Source organism: Symphalangus syndactylus, chromosome 6 (genome assembly GCF_028878055.3).
Source record: "Symphalangus syndactylus isolate Jambi chromosome 6, NHGRI_mSymSyn1-v2.1_pri, whole genome shotgun sequence".
Taxonomy (NCBI): domain Eukaryota; kingdom Metazoa; phylum Chordata; class Mammalia; order Primates; family Hylobatidae; genus Symphalangus; species Symphalangus syndactylus.
Window position 1 is genome coordinate 92,210,059 of NC_072428.2, and position 21,087 is coordinate 92,231,145.

At 39.6% G+C, this 21,087-nt stretch overlaps 1 protein-coding gene across 1 annotated transcript in view; it reads right to left on the minus strand.

Moving 5' to 3' along the window:
* RSBN1L (round spermatid basic protein 1 like) overlaps positions 1 to 21,087 on the minus strand; it is a 97,809-nt gene that overhangs the window by 36,850 nt on the left and 39,872 nt on the right. Inside the window, exon 2 of the mRNA XM_055283461.2 lies at positions 10,187 to 10,303. Within this exon, the coding sequence (XP_055139436.1) occupies positions 10,187 to 10,303 (117 nt within the window). The remainder of the gene's footprint in view (positions 1 to 10,186; positions 10,304 to 21,087) is intronic.

Genomic DNA, 21,087 nt, shown 5'->3' on the forward strand with positions numbered 1-21,087 from the left:
ATGCCTATACCTGCCCCCCTCTATGTTAGAAGTAACTAACTTGTTTTATATTTTATAGGCTCATAGGTGGAAGAGACTTGGCCTTGTCTCAAATGAGACTTTGGACTTTGAACTTTTGGGTTAATGCTGGAATGAGTTAAGATTTGGGGGAACTGTTGGGAAGGCATGACTGAATTTTCCAATGTGAGAAGGACATGAGATTTGGGAGGGGCCAGGGGTGAAATGATATGGTTTGGATCTGTGTCCCCTCCCAAATCTCATGTCGAACTGTAATCCCCAATTACAATTGAAGGTGGGGCCTGGTAGGAGGTAACTGAAATCTTGGGGGTGAATTTCCCCCTGGGTTCTGCATCACCATTCTGATTGACATCTGGTTGTTTACAAGTGTGCAGCACCTCCCCCATCACCCCCTCTCTCCTGCTCTGGCCATGTACGGCGTGCCTGCTTTCCCTTCACCTTCCACCGTAATTGAAAGTTTCCTGAGGCCTCCCGAAAGCTGAGCAGATGCCAGCACCATGCTTCCTGTACAGCCTGCAGAACCATGAGCCAATTAAACCTCTTTTCTTTATAAATTACCCAGTCTCAGGTATTTCTTTATAGAAGTGCGAAAACGGACTAATACACTATCCTTTAATGCAGCGGTCCCCAATCCCAGGGCAACAGACCGGTACTGGTCCATAGCCTGTCACAACTAGGCCGCACAGCAGGAGGTGAGCAGTGGGCGAGCCAGCGAAGCTTCATCCGTATTTACAGCCATTCCCCATCACTCACATTACTGCCTGAGCTCCACTTCCTGTCAATATTAGATTCTCATAGGAGGGCGAACCCTATTATGAACCATGCATGTGAGGAATCTAGGTTGCCTGCTCCTTATGAGACTCTAATGCCTGATGATCTGAGATGATACTAGTGCTGGGAGCTGCTGCAAATATAGATTAACAAGCTCAGGGCTCCCACTGATTCTACATTATGGTGAGTTATATAATTCATTACATATTATAATGTAATAATAATAAAGTGCACAATAAATGTAGTGTCCTTGAATCATCCCGAAACCATCCCATCTGTCCATAGAATAATTGTCTTCCATGAAATCAGTCCCTGGTACCAATAAGGCTGGGGACCACTGCATTAAGGACAACTCTTATATCCTTTCCTTCATGTTGCTTTCCCTCATTTCTCAAATTAGAACTGAAATCACTTCACTCTTAACTCATATATTATAAAAGTTACATGTTTCTCTCATAGGACACCTGTATACCATGTCAATCAACACTGTATGAGTGAAACAAATAGCCTTTATATTAATTTAGAGTGAAATGATACCTCTTTTTCCATCATTATATCCCTCATAGTATCTAGCATATTGCTACATAAGAACATTTAATGAAAGTATGAATGAAAAAGTCTGTCTCACTAACAGACTACCTGAGGCTTATAGTTTTTTCCTTTATCAACTTTTTTTTTTTTTTTTTCAGACGGAGTTTTGCTTTTTGTTTCCCAGGATGGAGTGCAATGGCATGATCTCGGCTCACTGCAACCTCCGCCTCCAGGGTTCAAGTGATTCTCCTGCCTCAGCATCCCAAGTAGCTGGGATTACAGGCATGCGCCACCATGACCAACTAATTTTGCATTTTTAGTAGAGACAGAGTTTCACCATGTTGTTCAGGCTGGTCTCGAACTCTTGACCTCAGGTGATCCACCCGCCTCGGCCTCCCAAAGTGCTGTCATTACAGGCGTGAGCCACTGTGCCCAGCCTCAGTCAAGCTTTTGCACATATGAATACCACTAAATTCTAGCCCTGAAAATAGCAAAAACTACTTTAAGTTGATAGCAATCCATAAAAGTGAAGTTTAATGTTAAGAAATTCTCTGTAAAAATTCACAGAAGTGATAATTCATAAGTATCCAATGAAGAACTAGTATGAGAAGCAAAAACAGAAATCTGTCAACATTATTCATTACACAGGTGTATAAAGTCATAAAAGGCAAAGTGTTAATTCTCTAAAGAGTCTATCTGTGGCCAGGCGCAGTGGCTCACACCTGTAATCCCAGCACTTTGGGAGGCCAAGGCGGGCGGATCACCTGAGGTCAGGAGTTCGAGACCAGCCTGGCCAACATGGTGAAACCCCGTCTCTACTAAAACTATGAAAAATTAGCTGTGCGTGGTGGCACGCACCTGTAATCCCAGCTGAAATTGCACCATTGCACTCCAGCCTGGGTGACAAGAGCAAGACGTCTCCCCAAAAAAAAAAAAAAAAAAGTCTTTCTGTAAGCAGCTAAGACACACACTTGAATAATGTTATCAAATTCAGACTTGCTGCCTAGGTATGAACTATCAAAATATCATATTTAGGTTAATTAGTATCTTAAGAACAAAATTAATTTTTTTAAAAAAGTCAAACAGTAGGCCAGGCATGGTGGCTCACACCTGTAATCCCAGCACGTTGGGAGGGCAAGGCAGGAGGATCACTTGCACGCTGCAGTTCCAGACCAGTGTGGGCAACATGGTGAGACCCTGTCTCTACAAAATCTTTTTTTTTTAATTAGCTGGGCATGTTGGTACATGCCTGTAGTCCCAGCTACTCAGAAGGCTGAGGCAGGAGGATGGCTTGAGCACAGTAGGTTGAGGATGCTGTGAGCCATGATTATACCACTGCACCCCAGCCAAGGCAACAGAAAAAAAAAAAAATAAAAATAAATGTAAAAAGTAAAACAGTCCAGACATGGCTGATGCCTGTAATCCCAACACTTTGGGAGGCCAAGGCAGGAGGATCAATTGAGGCCAGGAGTTCGAGATCAGCTTGGGGAACACAGAAAGACCTCATCTCTACAAAAAAAATGAAATAAAAATAAATGAAAGAGGGGACTAACCAAAATGAAAGATGAAACAATAAAAAAAAAATCAGGGAAAGAAGGTAGTAATGCAATAAAAAATAGAATTTAAGAAAGCTTAAAGGGCATAGGTGTGATTAATGATATTCCTAAATACAACTGAAAATATATGTAGAACTGCATAAATTATGCAATTGTTGCCAAAATGAATAAAACTTCATTTGAGTGAAAGTATATGTAATATCCTACACCTATGCCTAACACCAAAAAAGGTTAAATCAGAAAATATTATCAGTAGAACATATTACTTTGAAATAAAACAGAGACAACACTTAGTCTATTTCATAGGCATGAGGATAAACCAAAAGGTACTATAACAGGAACTGAAAAATGCAAACCAATAAGAAATCAGTTAAGAGATTCCTTTAGAAAAAAAAAAAAAAAAAAAACTTGTATTTTTTTTTTTTTATAGAGACAGGGTCTCACTATGTTGCCCGGGCTTCGGCTTCCCAAAGTGCTGGGATTACAGGCATGAGCCAGTGCACCCGGCCAAGAGATTCTTAGACTGAGCATCAAGGAGTTAAATTCTCACAGCAGAGCAGCCTGGGAAACATAGCAAGACATTGTCTCTACAAAAAATACAAAAATTAGCTGAGTGTGGTGGCAAATACCTGTATTCCCAGCTACTCAGGAGGCTGAGGCAGAAGGATCACCTGAGCCTGGGGAGGTAAAGGCTGCAGTGGCCTATGATCACACCACTGTACTCCAGACTGGCAACAGAGAACGACCTTGTCTCAAAAAAAAAAAAAAAAAAAAAAAAAAAAATTCCCATGGAAAACTATTCTGTAATTAAATACTGAAATGAGGACTGTATGCAGAAGAGATAATATATCTGAGACTGTTATTCTCAGAGAGTCCTGTTTGCAAGGTTGACTCTCGGCTAGCATCTAGGAACTCATATTTTTGGAGGGTTCCCCCCATTCTGTAAGTAAGAGTCTTCACTGTGCCAAAACTGCGCAAACAATATAGTTTTGTTGTTGTTATTGTGGTGGTGGTTGTTGTTTGAGACAGGGTCTCACTCTGTCACCCAGGCTGCAGTGCAGTGGTACAATCTCGGCTCACTGCAACTTCCGCCGTCTCCCAGGTTCAAGCAATTCTCCTGCCTCAGCCAATCAAGTAGCTGGAATTACAGGCATGCACCACCATGTCTGGCTAATTTTGTATTTTTAGTGGAATCGGGGTTTCACCACGTTGACCAGGCTGGTGTCGAACTCCTGACCTCAAGTGATCTGCCTCGGCCTCCCAAAGTGCTGGGATTACAGGTGTGAGCCACCACACCAAGCCTAAACAACACAGTTTTGCTGAACCCTTGTTTTCCTTCTGGGAGTCTGGAATTTTAGTTTGTGGTAGGCAGATGGTGCCTATATGATCAATGTCCAAGAAAAACCCTGGGCACTGAGTTTTTAATGAGCTTCTCTGGCAGACAAGATTTCACACGTGTTGTCACAACTCATCACTGCAAGAATTAAGTACATCATGTGTGACAACATTGGGAAAGGACTCTTAGAAACTTGTGCCTAGTTTCTTCCAGACATTGCACCAAGTGCTATTTTTCTTGTTGATTTTACTTTGTATCCTTTCACTGTGTCTGTGTGTGTGTATATTTTTTTAAAGATGGGTTCTTGCCATGTATGTGAGTGTGTGTGTGTGTATATACATATTTTTTTTTTTTTTTAAAAGATGGGTTCTTGCCACGTTGCCCAGGCTGGTCTCGTACTCCTAGGCTCAAGCAATACTCCTGCCCCAGCTCCCCAAAACGCCGGGATAAGAGGTGTGAGCCACCATGCCTGTCCTCCTTCACTATAATAAATCATAGCCATAAGTACAACTATATGCTGACTCCTGTGAGTCCTTTCAGCAAATCACAGGCCCTGGGAGTAGCCTTAGGAACCCCCAGTGGACACAGGCAAAATGCATTCTTTACATGAAACCAAACTGGGGTACCAGCATTCACTAGATAGATTTAAGAGCTTTATATAATCTCTCACTCATTTCCTATCTCTACATATGAAATGCAGTAGATATGTATGCAGAAAATTTTAAAATAAGGAAAAAGGCCATTTTATATACCAATTTGCTTCTCCTACACTAAATAGTATTTAAAGTCCACGTTAAATTTATAATTCTTTTTTTTTTTTTTTTTTTTTTGAGACCGAATCTCGCTCTGTCACTCAGGTTGGAATGCAGTGGCACGATCTTGGCTCACTGCAAGCTCCACCTCCCAGGTTCACACCATTCTCCTGCCTCAGCCTGCCTCAGCCTTCTGAGTAGCTGGTACTACAGATGCCCGCCACCACACCCAGCTAATTTTTTTGTATTTTTAGTAGAGACAGGGTTTCACCAAATTAGCCAGGATGGTCCCGATCTCCTGACCTCATGATCCGCCCGCCTCGGCCTCCCAAAATGCTGGGATTACAGGCGTGAGCCACCACGCCTGGCCTAAATCTATAATTCTGTAACAGAACCCAATAAAGGATCCTGACAGGTACCTGTAACAGAAAGAACAGAACTGCTATCCAACTAATCTGGCCCTTCAAAAAGTGTAAGATTAGAAGTAAAATGGTGGCCAGGTACAGTGACTCATGCCTGTAATCCCAGCACTTTGGGAGGCTAAGGTGGGTGGATTGCTTGAGGTCAGGAGTTCGAGACCAGCCTGGCCAACATGGTGAAACCCCATCTCTACTACAAATACAAAAATTAGCCAGGTGTGGTGGCGCGCGCCTGTAGTCCCAGCTACTCGGTAGGCTGAGGCAGGAGAAACGCTTGAACCCGGGAAACAGAGGTTGCCGTGAGCCCAGACTGCGCCACCGCACTCCAGACTGGGTATCACAGTGAAACTCCATCTCAAAAAAAAAAAAAAAAAAAAGAAAAAAGAAAAATGTTGATGGGAGAACCTCCCCAAAGCCACATACAAACGCACAAAGCAGACCACACACACAAAGTACCAGAGATACACACGTGTATAGAGTCAGAGCCAGAGACAAAGTGCCAGACTGGGAGTGAGGGTATCAGAAACAGAGATGCAGATATACTTACAGCCAGAGAGAGACACTCACAGAAGTAGAAAGAAGCGTACACAGAAACAAAGACAGCATGTGTTGTTAACGGCTAATTATGAAAAGAAAAATAAAAAAAAACTTTTAAGATCACAAATTCATTGGGTTAATTCTACCACTGACTTTTGTATACTTTTTGTATTAATAAAGTGAAAAACAAAATTCAGAAAAATTTATAAAATTTATATCTATCTTTCTCTCTCCCCGATCCCATTATTATATATAGGAAAAAAGTACTAATTAGCTTAGTTATTCTCAACTTTTGGCCTCTGGGGAATGAATCTGCTTTTTTTTGCACTGCAGTTTTGTCGCTCTTCCAGCCATGATTTACCTACCTGTGACCTTTAGTACACTACCAATCACCTTGGACACTGGCTTCTTTTAACCCCATTCTAACTGCTCACCAGCAAACTTATTTAAAATGCTATAATGACAAACATTTACTCTAAAAAATACTATAATCATAACACATGTTCTCACACTTTACCATTAATAAGCAACATAAAAATGCCTGGAACATAATGCATACAATCAGAAAAAGCAGTTGGTGAACTTTAGTATAAAATGAGACCCACTAAATAAACTTTGTTTCAAACTTATTTGTTCCTTTAAACTATTTTGAAAAGAGCAAATAATCCAACTTTCTTAGCAAATAAACCTTTATAAGGTTTTTGCATTAATAAAAACTTTTTATCATATATATAATTTTGTGTATATTTCTAGTCAAAAAAAAAACTTGACAGGCCGAGCGCAGTGGCTCACGCCTATAATCCCAGCACTTTGGGAGGCCAAGGCAGGCAGGTTGCCTGACCTCAGGAGTTCACCATCAGCCTGGGCAACATGGTGAAACCCTGTCTCTACTAAAATACAGAAAATTAGCCCCAGGCATGGCGGCGTGCGGCTGTAATCCCAGCTACTCGGGAGGCTGAGGCAGGAAAACTGCTTGAACCCAGGAGGCAGAGTTTGCTGTGAGCCGACATCGTGCCATTGCACTCCAGCCTGGATGACAGAGCAAGGCTCCTCTCGAAAAAAAAAAAAAAAAAGACACTTTTTTTTTTTTTTTTTGAGACCAAGTCTTGCTCTGTCACCCAGGCTGGAGTGCAGTGGCACAATCTCGGCTGCAGCCTCTGCCTCCTGGGTTCAAGCAATTCTCCTGTCTCAGTCTCACGAGTAGCTGGGATTACAGACGAGCGCCACCACGCCTGGCTAATTTTTTTATTTTTAGTACAGATGGGGTTTCACCAGGTTGGCCAAGCTGGTCTCAAACTCCTAGCCTCAAGTGGCCCGCCCGCCTTGGCCTCCCAAAGTGCTGGGATTACAGGCGTGAGACACTGCACCCAGCCTACCTGACACAATTTTTAAGAAAAACCTGGAGGAAATGAATTGGTGTGGCACACTTAGCATCTATTTTAGATTTTCAAATGCCATCATCCATCAATACCTGTGTATACCACAGCTTGCAACATTATCATTAACAGAAGAAAAAAATTACAAGGATAGAATAAAAGTTGGAGGTCACAAGGAAAAAAATGGCACACAGTAGTAGATGAAAGTATATTTTCTCTCAGCAAAGTAAATGATTTGTTGTTCCAAGTCACCAACAACAAAAGATGCCTTTCCCTACCACCACCACAGGTTCACTTGGAAATGGCCCCACATACTAAGCAAATTCTTTCTCGTAGATAGTAACAACAGAAAACACTCAGTGCTTTCAATGCGACAAGCACTGTTTTCCTAATGAATCATGTGTTTATTCACTTAATCTATGTACTACACACTGAGGAGAGGAGATAGTTTGGTGGTGGTGGTGGTGTTGTTGTTTTTTTTTTTTATTTTTTTGAAATGGAGTCTCTCTGTTGCCCAGGCTGGAGTGCAGTGGCACCATCTCGGCTCACTGCAACCTCCACCTCCTGGGTTCAAGCGATTCTCATGCCTCAGCCTCCCGAGTTGCTGGGATTACAGGTGCCCACCGTAATTTTTTGTATTTTTCAGTAGAGATGGGGTTTCATCAAGTTGGCCAGGCTGGTCTTGAACTCTTGACCTCAGGTGATCCACCCACCTCGGCCTCCCAAAATGCTGGGATTACATTCAGCCACTGTGCCCGGCCAGTTTTGTCGCTTTTTAATCACAAAGTTAACCTCTCATACATACTTACAAGAAAGATTTCATAACTATTTACTACTCAGTAGTAAGTACCTGTGAGCCAGATTCTATACTTGGCACTTTCCTCATACTTTCCCTCATTTAATCTTGGTAACACTGTAAGGCAGTAATTAAATTATTACTTACCTCCACTGTGAATACATTTTCCCTAAAATTTCCATGGACATCCCAGAAGTCACAAATTAATTTCCACATCTATCTCATTCTTTTACCTTAATCATCACTAGTTTCAGTTTAATTCGGTTCAAAATATCACCTAAATTTTTGTCTACTTCAAAGTTAATATTGTATATTTCATTTTTTAAAAAATCTCAATTTTTAGGCTGTTTTAAATGTTATTTTCATGTGTAATCTCTGGATTCACATAATTCACATTATGTTAGGAATCCAGTATTCAATCAAGAACATATGAGGCTTTCATAAAATGTTTCTAAAACAGATTCCTTCTCAAGTAACAGAATTTACAGCATGATATTTTCAAATGAACAAGAAAACAACTATTTGATTAAATCAGAAAAAAAATGGCTATTGGGCTAAACCAAGGGTAAAGTTAAGTAGACTTGACTTTTTCTTTTCTTTTTTTTTTTTTGAGACTGAATCTCACTCTACCCAGGCTGGAGTACAGTGGGGTGATCTCAGCTCACTGCAACCTCTGTCTCCCGGGTTCAGGCAATTCTCATGCCTCAGCCTCCCGAGTAGCTGGGATTACAGATGTCCACCATCATGTGCCACCAATTTTTCATTTTTAGTAGAGATAAGGTTTCACCATGTCGGCCAGGCTGGTCTCAAACTCCTGACCTCAAGTGATCCACCCGCCTCGGCCTCCCAAAGTGCTGGGATTACAGGCATGAGCGATCGCACCCAGCCTTAAGTAGACTTTTCAAGCATTCATCACTAGCTGCTATAAAGAACTAGCGTGGTTATATTCAATTCCTGCCTCAAAGGCTTACAATCTAATTAGACAACACAGATAGAATACGCTGGCAAAAGAAACAGAACAAAAGGATCATGAGCATTAACTAATAAGTAGCTATCAACTTAAGCTCTGACATATTTCTTCAAGGTTGAAAGAATATCGTAGAAAAGACAGTTCTGACACGTAGATAATAGAAAACGAATATCTGAAAACATGACAAAGAATGCAATGAAAATACAGAATCTAATACTCTTTATCTTAAATAATATAAACTACCAGTTATTTTGCTACGTATGCAGTGCTATGGTCTTTTCCCCCCAAGCAAATATAAAGCCTTATCAACAATTAAATTCAATATGAAGTCAATCGAGGTCAATATGTTCTAATCATCAACTATCAACATGATAGCACTAGTGAATTGGCTAGCTAGTGAATTCGCTAGTTGTCTAGCAACCGAATGCCACGGATTCTTCTTACCTTGACATCTGAGTGAATTTAAGACTATCCTTACGTCTATTCTACCATAAATTCTCTCTTTACAAGTTCAGACTTATTGATAGGATTTGTAGTATACTTATTACCCAACCACCTACCCCCCAAATTCTTCTCTCCACCCCACCCTCATATATAAACAGCAAATGAATGCAACTGTAACAGAGAAAAAAAAGAATAAAACAAGGATATTCTTAAACATACAAGAAACATACCCCTTCTGATTTAGCTCAAAGCAAAATGTTCCCTCGAAATCCTAGACTATGGTATGGTGATTACAGTCAAATATTTTTAAGAAGATCACTTACTTCACCATCCCTATCATACTAAAACTTGCTTCGGCAATTTTTCTTAATTTCTTCCTTTTAGATTATCTAAATATGAGTAATGCAAACATAGAATTAACTTATTTTAAAATAATTTAAGAAATTAAGTTTAATGAAGCTTAACCTTCGTAACTTTTTAATGGCTCACTAAATACACTATAAGACATGTTACCATACAGATTAGAACTCTCCACTGTTACATTTACTTTTCATTTCCTCATCATTGTTTATTCTCCGCAAAATTCAGCACCAAATAACATTTCTTATTTTATTCACTTAGCCAATACAGATGCTGAACAGTATAATAAAGTAGAACTAAAATCACTGAATAAAACTTACTTTTCAGCAAAATCTTTACTTCTCCATTCTCTTTCTTGATCTCATTCATTACTTTATGTTTCTTTTTCTCTCTCTCTTTTTCTTTGTCTCTCTCTTTAATTTTGTCTTTGATTTTATCTGGAAGACAAAACAAAGGAAATATTTAAAATGAAAAAACTACGATTTTACTTATCTGCACAAACTATAAGTAAATTTCTGGAATTACAATACACAAAGAAAATCAGAATGAGGAACAAATATGCCTTTTCTTTTTCCTCTCAGGTTTTGGGGAATATTTCTAAATTTCCTTTTTTATTGAATATGAAATACATATTGTCAAAATTTATCATTATACATTTTTATTCTAAGTATTCTTCACTTACTTCATGTCAACCAAAATATTAAATTTATTTCAAATCACTTAAAATAACTAACTTTAGGTGAAGCAAAAGCTACAATGGAAAAGTGCTAGTGTTGAAATTGAGCATCTATGGATTAGCAACATAACAGAAAAATTACTTGATCTCAGTTTCCTAATCTGTAAAATGGTAGTTGATACCTTCCTCATATGGTTACTGTAAGGATTAAATGAAAAAATATATAAAATGACTATGTAGAGCCTGGCATACATAGACTAGATGTTGGTTCCCTTACCCTTGGCTCCTTTTAAAAATAGTAAGACTCAATCTGACTACTTGGTGATACTGTGATATTTAAATGAAGGGCATAATAACTCTAGGGATCATTCATTTGCATTCTAAAACTTCAAACAAAATATCTCATATCCTATTAAATTCTTCTTTGTTCAAATGACTTCCTATGCACCCAGCAAAAGACAAAATATAGAGTAGGATATAAAAATAGTGACATAAACCTTTGCCCTCAAAAAGCTTACGACTGATTACAAAACCATGATGGAAGTATACAAGAACTGTGAAATATCCTGGAATATAGTAGAGATTATATAGTATATATGCATACTGCATAATCTCTTAAAAATCACTCCTTACTTTCCTTTCTATAAATACTACCATAACCCAGGTCCTAATCATATAATGATTAGATTACTGTCTATATAAGCACTGTCCAGATCTAGACAGTAATCTAAATCTGAATTGGTAAACAATTTTATTAATTTTAATGATATATTTTGCTTACCCCAATGGGTCCAACACATTATAATTTCAACATGGAACTGATATTTTTAAATGATATTTTATATTTTTTCATAAGATTTCAAAATCTAACATATATTTTACATTTATGACACATCTCAATTTGAAACTAGTTCCACTTTAAGTGTTGAATAGTCACATAAAACTAGTGGCTACCATACTGAATAGCACAGGTCTAGACTACTTAAATAAATTTTCAAAAAATTAAATTCATGTGATTAATAAACATTTTTAAACTTCACTCATTAATAATATACAAATTAAAAGACATTACTTTCACCTATAACACTGACAAGGTGTTTCTGTTTTTTTTTTTTAAAGTGATAACACTCCAAGCATATGAAAGTACAGCAAACAGGAATTCATTGACTCAACAAATATGTAGTCTGAGTACAAGAAAAAGATTAGGGATACAGGGGTGAATAAACGAGATAAACTCTGTATCTGTTCGCATATAACTTAACTTCTGAATTAGACTGCAGTGTTCCCACACTTCTGATTGGTTTGCTACTCTTACTTTCTGATGTTAAAGTCCTTGAAATCCTGTCATAGGTTGCTGTCTAGCCATAAAGTGTTACTCCAGGCCGGGCGCGGTGGCTCACGTCTATAATCCCAGCACTTTGGGAAGCCGAAGTGGGCGGATCACCCGAGGTCAGGAGTTCAAGACAAGCCTGGCCAACATGGCAAAACCCCAACTCTACTAAAAATACAAAAATTAGCCGAGTGTGGTGGTGGGTGCCTGTAATCCCAGCTACTTGGGAGCCTGAGGCAGGAGAATCGCTTGAACCTGGGAGGTGGAGGTTGCAGTGAGCTGAGATCGCGCCACTGCACTCCAGCCTGGGTGGCAGAGTGAGATTACATCTTGGAAAAAAAAAAAAATGTTACTCCAAGTAGCTGGAGCTTAGACACATTATATAATATTTCCTAAGTAACTAAACTTTTAACAAAATGAACTATTTATATATCACTTAAAATTACAACTGAAAAAAAGTCACCTAAAATGTCTCCACATTTCTTTTTCCAACAATTCATTTTAATCTTATCAACTTAAACGTATTATTTTAATAACTATTAAATTGTATTAAAGTATAATATTAATGTAATAAAATGAAGATACTTGTGAAACAGCACCACAGAATCCTTCTGTGTTCCCTTCCAGTCTTTACATAGCACCCCTAAAGGTACTCACGATCCTGACTTGTAATCATACACGTTAAAATAACTATAAACTTTTTTTTCTTTTTTTGAGACAAAGTCTTGTTCTGTGGCCCAGGCTGGAGTGCAGTGGCACGATCTCAGCTTACTGCAAACCTCCACCTCCCAGGTTCAAGCAATTCTCCTGCCTCAGCCACCAAGTAAATGAGATTACAGGCGCACACCACAGCACTTGGCTAATTTTTGTATTTTTAGTGGAGATGGGGTTTCGCCATGTTGGCCAGGCTGGTCTCGAACTCCTAACCTCAAGTGATCTGCACGCCTTGGCATCCCAAAGTGCTGGGATTACAGGCGTGAGCCACCACACCCAGCCAACAACTATAAACTTTTAATAGCATATATTCACAATATAAGCCTACCACAATCATAAAACATAAATATTTTTCAGAATAAAATTAAACTAGCTTCTAGGGAAATACAACTATCATACACTATGACTCAACTATTCTTAAACTTTAGAAATATACATACATTCCAAAAACAAACTGAAAGATAACCCAAATTATTAAAAGCCATTGTTTAAAATTATTTAATTATTTAATTAAATATTTAACATATTGAATATATTTAATTTATTTAACATTTAAAATTCCACTATTTAAGGTGGAAAGTTTCTAAGTTTCTGCAATGGGCACACATTAATTTCATAACACAGGAAAAGGAATCTTAGAATATGCACTCTGGTATGATATCAAGTAATTAAAGTACAGTTGAAGGTATGAAGTCATGTGAAAAACATCTATAAAAACAAAAACAATGGCAAAGCCAAGACAGGAGAGTTATAGACAACATAACTGCAGTTACCCCTCCTGATATCAAAACATCCTCAGCAAACACAACTAATCCTATCTATACATAAACAAAGGGCATTTTTTGTGACATCACTTCTGTCCTTAACCCACACATCTGTCTTACTCTCACCTCTCAGCCTTTCAACCTACCTTTCACCCTTCTTACAATTTTTCCACTTTTTGGTGGAGCCTATCCTTTTTCAAAATCCAATCATTTTTTTCTTTATTTTTTCTTTAATAGAGACAGGGTCTCGCTATGTTGCTGAGGTTGGTCTCGAACTCCTGGGCTCAAACAATCCTCCTGCCTCAGCCTCTCAAAATGCTAGGCCACCATGCAGTCATAAGCCACCATGCCCGGCCCAAAATCCAACCTTAAATGCCTCCATTGAACTTCCTGTAGTCATGTTACATGGCAGAGCTATGAGAAAGAGGGATGCCTACAAACTCAGGAGACCTAGGTTCAAGATTATGCTCTACAACCTAGATAACCGACAAACTTTCAGATCTCCAGTTGCAGCTGTACGATGGCGTCTGTGTAAAGATTAAATAGAAAATACATACCGAAGCAGTTTGTAAAGATAAAAGCCTTCCAAATGTAGAATAATATCTATGTCTATTTACCTATAATATTGGTATCCATAATCCCAAAGAAAGAAATTTTGGCCGTAATTCAGACCACTGTATATAAAATCAAATCTGCCACTAATGTATCGTAGTATGTTCCTTTTAAAAAGCCACTTCTAGGCTGGGTGTGGTGGCTCATGCCTGTAATCCCAGCATTTCGGGAGGTCAAGGCAGGTGGATCGCCTGAGGTCAGGAGTTAGAGACCAGCCTGGCCAACATAGTGAAACCCCATCTCTACTAAAAATATAAAAAATCAGCTGGGCATGGTGGCGGGTGCCTTTAATCCCCGCTACTCAGGAGGCTGAGGCAGGGGAATCACTGGAACCCAGGAGGCAGAGGTTGCAGTGAGCCAAGACGGCGCCGCTGCACTCCAGCCTGGGCAACAGAGCGAGACTCCATCTCAAAAAAAAAAAATGAAAATGAAAAAGCCACTTCTAGATCTTTACATACAGAAGTGATGGAAAACAGTGCCCTGGCATCACTGTTTACTATAATACATTACTCCTAACAAGACTAGAATTCTTATTCAGTTTTTATTCATTTCTTTCTGTGACCAAGAATTCGTATGGTTTTATCCTTCACAGTCTAATCTCAAGCTTGGAAAAAAATCGTAACTGACCTTCTCATCATAATTCTCAGAATAAAAGTAAGAATTCTAACACCATAAAAGCAAGAAACTCTCGGTTTGAAAAGTCAAACTAAATATAAGGATTAAACATTTTATTTAAAAATAAAAAGAGAAATCATGACAATGTGTTATGGGCAAAAGAATACACAAATAGATCAATCGAACAAAATAGGGAGTCCAGAAACAGATCCACTTAAATACAATCAACTTATCTTGATGGAGATAAGTCTTTTCAACAAATGGTACTGGAACAACTGGATATCCACATACCAAAAAAAAAAAAAAAAAAAAAATCTAAACTAGGAGAAGTGGTACGTGCTAGAAAATAACACAGAAGAAAATCTAGATGACCAGGGATTCTGGCAATGACTTTTTAGATTCAGCACCAAAGGCACAATAGATTAAAAAAAAAAGAACTGATAAAGCTAGATTTCATTAAAAGTAAAATTTTCCGTTCTGCAAAAGACACAGTCAAGAGACTAAAAAGAAGCCACAGACTATAAGAAAATACTTGGTAAAGATGTATCCGATAAAGGGTTATTATCCAAAAAAAAGTAACTCTTAAAACTCAATAATAAGAAAACAAACAATTAAAAATGGACCAGGCTGGGCACAGTAGCTCAAGCCTGTAATACCAGCACTTTGGAAGGCTGAGGCAGGCGGATTGCTAGAACCCAGGAGTTCAAGATCAGCCTGGGCAACATGATGAAACTCTGTCTCTAGTAAAAGTACAAAAATTAGCTGGGCATGGTGGTGCATGCCTGTAGTCCCAGCTACTCGGGAGGTTGAGGTGGGAGTTTTAGGTGAGAGGTTGAGGTGGATCACTTGAGTCCGGGAGACAGAGGTTGCAGGGAGCAGAGATCGTGCCACTGCACTCAAGCCTGGATGAACGAGTAGGAACTTGTCTCAAAACAAACAAACAACAACAACAAAAAAAAAACCAAAGACCTTAAGAGACAACTCACCAAAGAAGATATACAGATAGCAAATAAGCATATGACAAGATGCTCCACACCTGATGTCATCAAGGAAACACAAATAAAAACAAAAATGAGGTACCACTACACATCTATTAGAATGACCAAAATCCACAACACTGACAACACCAAATGCTGACAAAAATACAGAGCAACAGGAACACTCATCTGCTGCTGGTGGGAATGTAAAATGGTACAGCCACTCTGGAAGGCTGTTTAGCAGTTTATTACAAAACTAAATATACTTTTATCATATGTTCCAGCAATCACAGTCTACAGTATTTATCTAAAGGAGCTGAAAACTTATGTCTACACAAAAATCTGTACCACAACATTTACAGCAGGTTTACTCATAACTGCCAAAACTTGGGAACAACCATGATGTCCTTTAGGTAGCACATTCAGACAACGGAATATTCTTCAGCACTAAAAAGAAGTGAGCTATCAAGCCATGCAAAGACATGGAGGAAATATAAATGCATACTAAGTAAAAAAAGCAGTGTGAAAAGGCTACATAATGTATGCTTCTAACCATATGACACTGTGGAAAAGGCAAAACTACAGAGACTTTAAATAAAAAGATCAGTGGTTGCCAGGGTATAGTGGGGAGGAGGGATGAACAGGCAGAGCACAAAGGATTTTTAGGACAATTAAAATACTCCATGGTGTATGGTGGATACATGTCATTATACATTTGTCCAAACCCATGAAAATTTATAACACCAAGAGTGACTCCTAATGTAAACGATAGACTTTGGGTGGTAACAATGTGTTAATGTAGGTTCATCAGTTGGAACAAATGTACCACTCTGATAGGGGATGTTAATAACGGGGAAGGCTATCCATGTGTCAGGGGAGAGGGTATATGAGAAGTCTGCAGCTTCTGCTCAATTTTGCTATGAACCTAAAGCTGCTCTAAAACATGAGGTCAACTTTTAAGGCATAAATAAGTAAATACAAAGGGGAGTGGGAGAAACAGATGCAAACAGACCTATGATATAGTTTAAACCCAAACAGCCAAAGGAATCTAAGAATGGAAGAAAGAAGAAGGAATATATGACTAAGTTACTATCAACCCAGAACAAAAAAGAAATCATATATGTGGGAAAATGAACATGGGCTAAACACATACTTTTCAAACACATATAAAGTATGTGTTTAGCCCACACATAAAGGTTAAGATATAAAAAGAAACTCATTAAAATAATTGTTTTTTTGAGACAGGGTTTTGCTCTGTCACATGGGCTGGAGTGCAGTGGCATGACCACAGCTCACTGCAGCCTTGACTTCCCAGGCTCAAGCGATCCTCCTACCTAAGTCCCTCAAGTAGCTGGGACCACAGGTGTACACCATCACACCCAGCTAATTTTTTAATTTTCTGTAGAGACATGGTCTCACTGTGTTGCCCAGGCTAGTCTCAAACTCCTGTGCTCAAGCACTCCACCTACCCTCAGCCTCCCAAAGTGCTGGGATTACAGTGGTGAGCCACTGCGCCCAGCCTAAAATAATTTTAAACAAAATACAAATGGGATCTTCAGAAATATGGTGAACTTATGTTTTAGTAGTATAAGCCACATATGCTTCAGTGTAATATGTATCTCATTCACCCAATATACTTCTATCAAGCATGTATGGATTTAGGAAATAAAGATGAATAATAATACTGCATTAAGAATCTTACAGTCAATAAATGCCAGTTGATTCTTATTCTAACTACCACTTTGGAACACCGGTTTTAGTAACAAAATAATCTCATCTGGTTTCAATAAAATTCACTAGTCTCCACTATTATTAAAGTCATGAGGGCTCCCAAGGTGAGTCAGTAGTGGACACTGGCTTCACCTCTGTTCTGACCTTGCAGCTATGGGGCCCCCAGAAACCTTGGAGAAATTCTTGTTCACCACCTCCTTCCAACTGCAGCCATACAGACCTCAAAATTAGGGCAGAAAATAAGATTCAAGAAAGCTAATAACTCTTACATGGAATAAATAAAAAGAATTCCACACATAAAAACACCACAATGGAAGCTGCAAAACAGCTAAAGACAAAGAGAAGACTATAAAAGAAGCGTAAGGAAAAAACAGACTACAGCAAGAGTCTACTGACTTCTCATCAACCATAAGCCAGCAGAATATTTTCAGTAAGTTAAAAAATAAATAAATAAGGACAGTGGCATCATCAAACGGCAGAGCAGAAGCCATCTGGCTTCACTCTTCCCCACAGAAAACCAAAAACAAATATCCAGGATCAAGACTATCATTAGCAATATCCCAGAACTCAAACCTGAGGTACAGATGATCTCCAGGGTCACAGGGAAATCCAAAGAGATGATGGTAAGAGAAACCGAATTCTGTGATTCCCCTCCCCAAATCTGCGAGGCACCTCATGGAAAAATCCCCCAAGGCTAAAAGTTTTACATTAGAAAAAGAAAGAATGAGGCAGACAGCCAGCTTCTTCACCATCTTGGGTTCTCCTGCAGGAAAACCATTCCTGCCTTAATCCACAAGAAGCACTGCAAGTGCCTGTAGGGAGAAAAAGCCCTGGAGGCAGCTAGAGACAGCCCAGGAAACTCTGCTGTTTATCTCAGCCAAAAATGATGCCAAATCAGGGTGGCTGTTGAGCAGCACCACACCACAGGAGGCAAGCTCCACGGGTCTTCTGGGCATGAACCTGTAGCCAGCCCTCGCACATAGCCAGAATATCCTCTTTAGGACCAACCCCCGCCACCCCACCCCACCGCCCGCGGCACCCCCACCCCGCCATTGGGGATAGGCAGTCCTCTGAACGTTTGCCCCAAATGAGGCAAACCTGGGCTTACTGCACCATCTAGTGCTCAAAAGGGGGCAGCAATATGGAATTAAGGGGATTCGACAGGCAACCGCACAAAACCACTAAGCAAATATACTCTGTAAGGACCAAAACCAGCCAGACGCCAGACATTGAAGACCAGAATACATAACTAATCCTTCAATGCAAAGCCACAGACATAAGACTACAAGACACAACAGCAAGCAGGCAGCCATCACCTCCCCAGACAAAGCAAGGAGCCAGTGACCAATCCTAACAAAACAGCGACATGTGAGCTCTCAAATCAAAACTTCAAAATAGCAGTTTTAAGGAAACTCAGACAACTCCAAGATAACACAGGAAAGCAATTTAGGAATTTATCAGAGAAATTTCACAAAGACATTGAAATAATGAAAAAAATCAAAAAGAAATCCTGGAACTGAGAAATACATTTGCTGCAATGAAAAATGCACTTACAGGCTCTCAACAGTAGAAAGGATAAAGCAGAAGAAAGAATCAGTGAACTCAAAGATGAATTATTTGAAAATACACAAAAGAGAAAAAAGAAAAAAGAATGAAAAGGAGCAAAGCATGACTATAAGATATAGCGAATAACCTCAAAACAAACGTTAAGAGTAATTTCCAGAAGTGGAGAAAGAAGGGGAAGTAAGCTTGTTTTTAAAAATAATCCTTTTCAATTGTGTTTGGAGCCACTGCCATACCACTGTCACTCTCTAAGGTCAGCACCACCTCTAGCTCACTGAGCTCCAGCCTAACAAGAAGGTGGGTAAGTAAGGAGGTCTCTATACCATAGTTCCTACAAAACTGACTGCCTGCAATCCACCGGTGTGGTAAAGCAGCCAGGAGGCCGCTCACAAGAGTGTGCCCTCTATTGGAAGGGTGAAGACATATCATCACAGGCCTGGAATTCCATGAAATTACACGTTATCAGAAGTCCACTGAATCACTGACTGGCAAACTTCCCTTCCAGCATCTGGTGCAACAAATTGCTCAGGGATTTAAAACACATCTATGCTTCTAGAGCACAGTTATTGGTACTTTGCAGGAGGCAAGTGAGGCTTAACTGGCTGGCCATTTTTGAAGACACCAACCTGTGTGCTATCCATGCAAAACGTGTAACAATTATGCCAAAAGGGCTGGGCGTGGTGGCTCACGCCTGTAATCCCAGCACTTTGGGAGGCCAAGGCAGGCGGATCATCTGAGGTCAGGAGTTCGAGCCCAGCCTGGCAAACATGGTGAAACCCCGTTTCTACTAAAAATACCAAAAATTAGCCAGGCATGGTGGCACGTGCCTGTAATCCCTGCTACTCAGGAGGCTGAGGCAGGAGAATCGCTTGAACCTGGGAGGCGGAGGTTGCATTGAGCTGTGATCACACCATTGCACTCCAGCTTGGGCAACAAGAGCAAAACTCCATCTCAAAAAAAAAAAATTATGCCAAAAGACATCCAGCTAGCACACCGCTAATACGTGGATGTATTATCCTTTTTCACACTGCTATAAAGAACTACCTGAGGTAGAAAAAAGGCTTAATTGACTCACAGTTCTGCATGGCTTGAAAGGCCTCAGGAAACCTATCATGGGGGAAGGAGGAGAAGCAAGCACTTTCTTCACAAGGTGGTAGGAGAGAGAGAGTGAAGGGGGAACTGCCAGACACTTTTAAACCATCAGATCTCATGAGACTCACTATCACAAGAACAGCATGGGGGGAAACCGCCCCCATGATCCAATCACCTCCCACCAGGTCCCTCCCTCAACAGGTGTGGATTACAATTCAAGATGAGATTTGGGTGGGGACACAGAGCCAAACCATATTAGTGGAGAATATGCTTGAGAATCCAATGTGATGGGAAACATTTCATTCTTCAAAAAACAGAAAAAAAATTATCTTCTTCCTGTTACTGGTAGTTCTGAACGTTAGATTTTTTTCCCCCATGGGGTCAAAAGGTGCCTAAGTATATGACTGTGAATGGAAAAACAGGTGACAGAAATCAGGTATTGGCAGTTTTTACATTTTCATTTGTGTGTGAATTTTTAATATAAATGCAGGGATGTAAAGCATTAATGCAAGTCAAAATGTTTCAGTGAACAAGTTTCAGCAGTTCAACTTTATAATAATTATAAAGAAATCTGTTAAATTTTTCTAGAAAAAAAAAATAGAACATAATCCCAGAAAACCTTCCAACCCCGGAGAAACATACGTGTCCAGACACAAGAAGGTCAGAGATCACCAAACATATTCAACCAAAATAAGACTACCCCAAGGCATATCAAATTCTCAGAGAAAAAGGACAAAGATAGGATTTTAAAAAGCAGTAAGTGAAAAGAAGCACATATCATATAAAGAGCTCCAATTAGCCTGACAATAAACTTCTCAGCAACTATACATGGAGGAAGTAGGACAACATATTCAGAAGCTCTTCAATCTGAAACAAAGGGGTGCTTACAAAAAAAATTTGAAGGTACAAAACTCATGGGTAAAAGTACATAAATTCAAAATTAACACTGTAACTCTGGTGTATAATCCACTCATATTTCTGGCATGAAGTATAATAGGTAAATTGGCTGGGCACAGTAGCTTACGCCTGTAACCCCAGCACTTGGGAAGGTCAAAGTGGGCGGACTGCTTGAGGTCAGGAGTTCCAGACCATCCTGGCCAACATGGCGAAACCCCATCTTTACTAAAAATACAAAAACTAGCAGGGC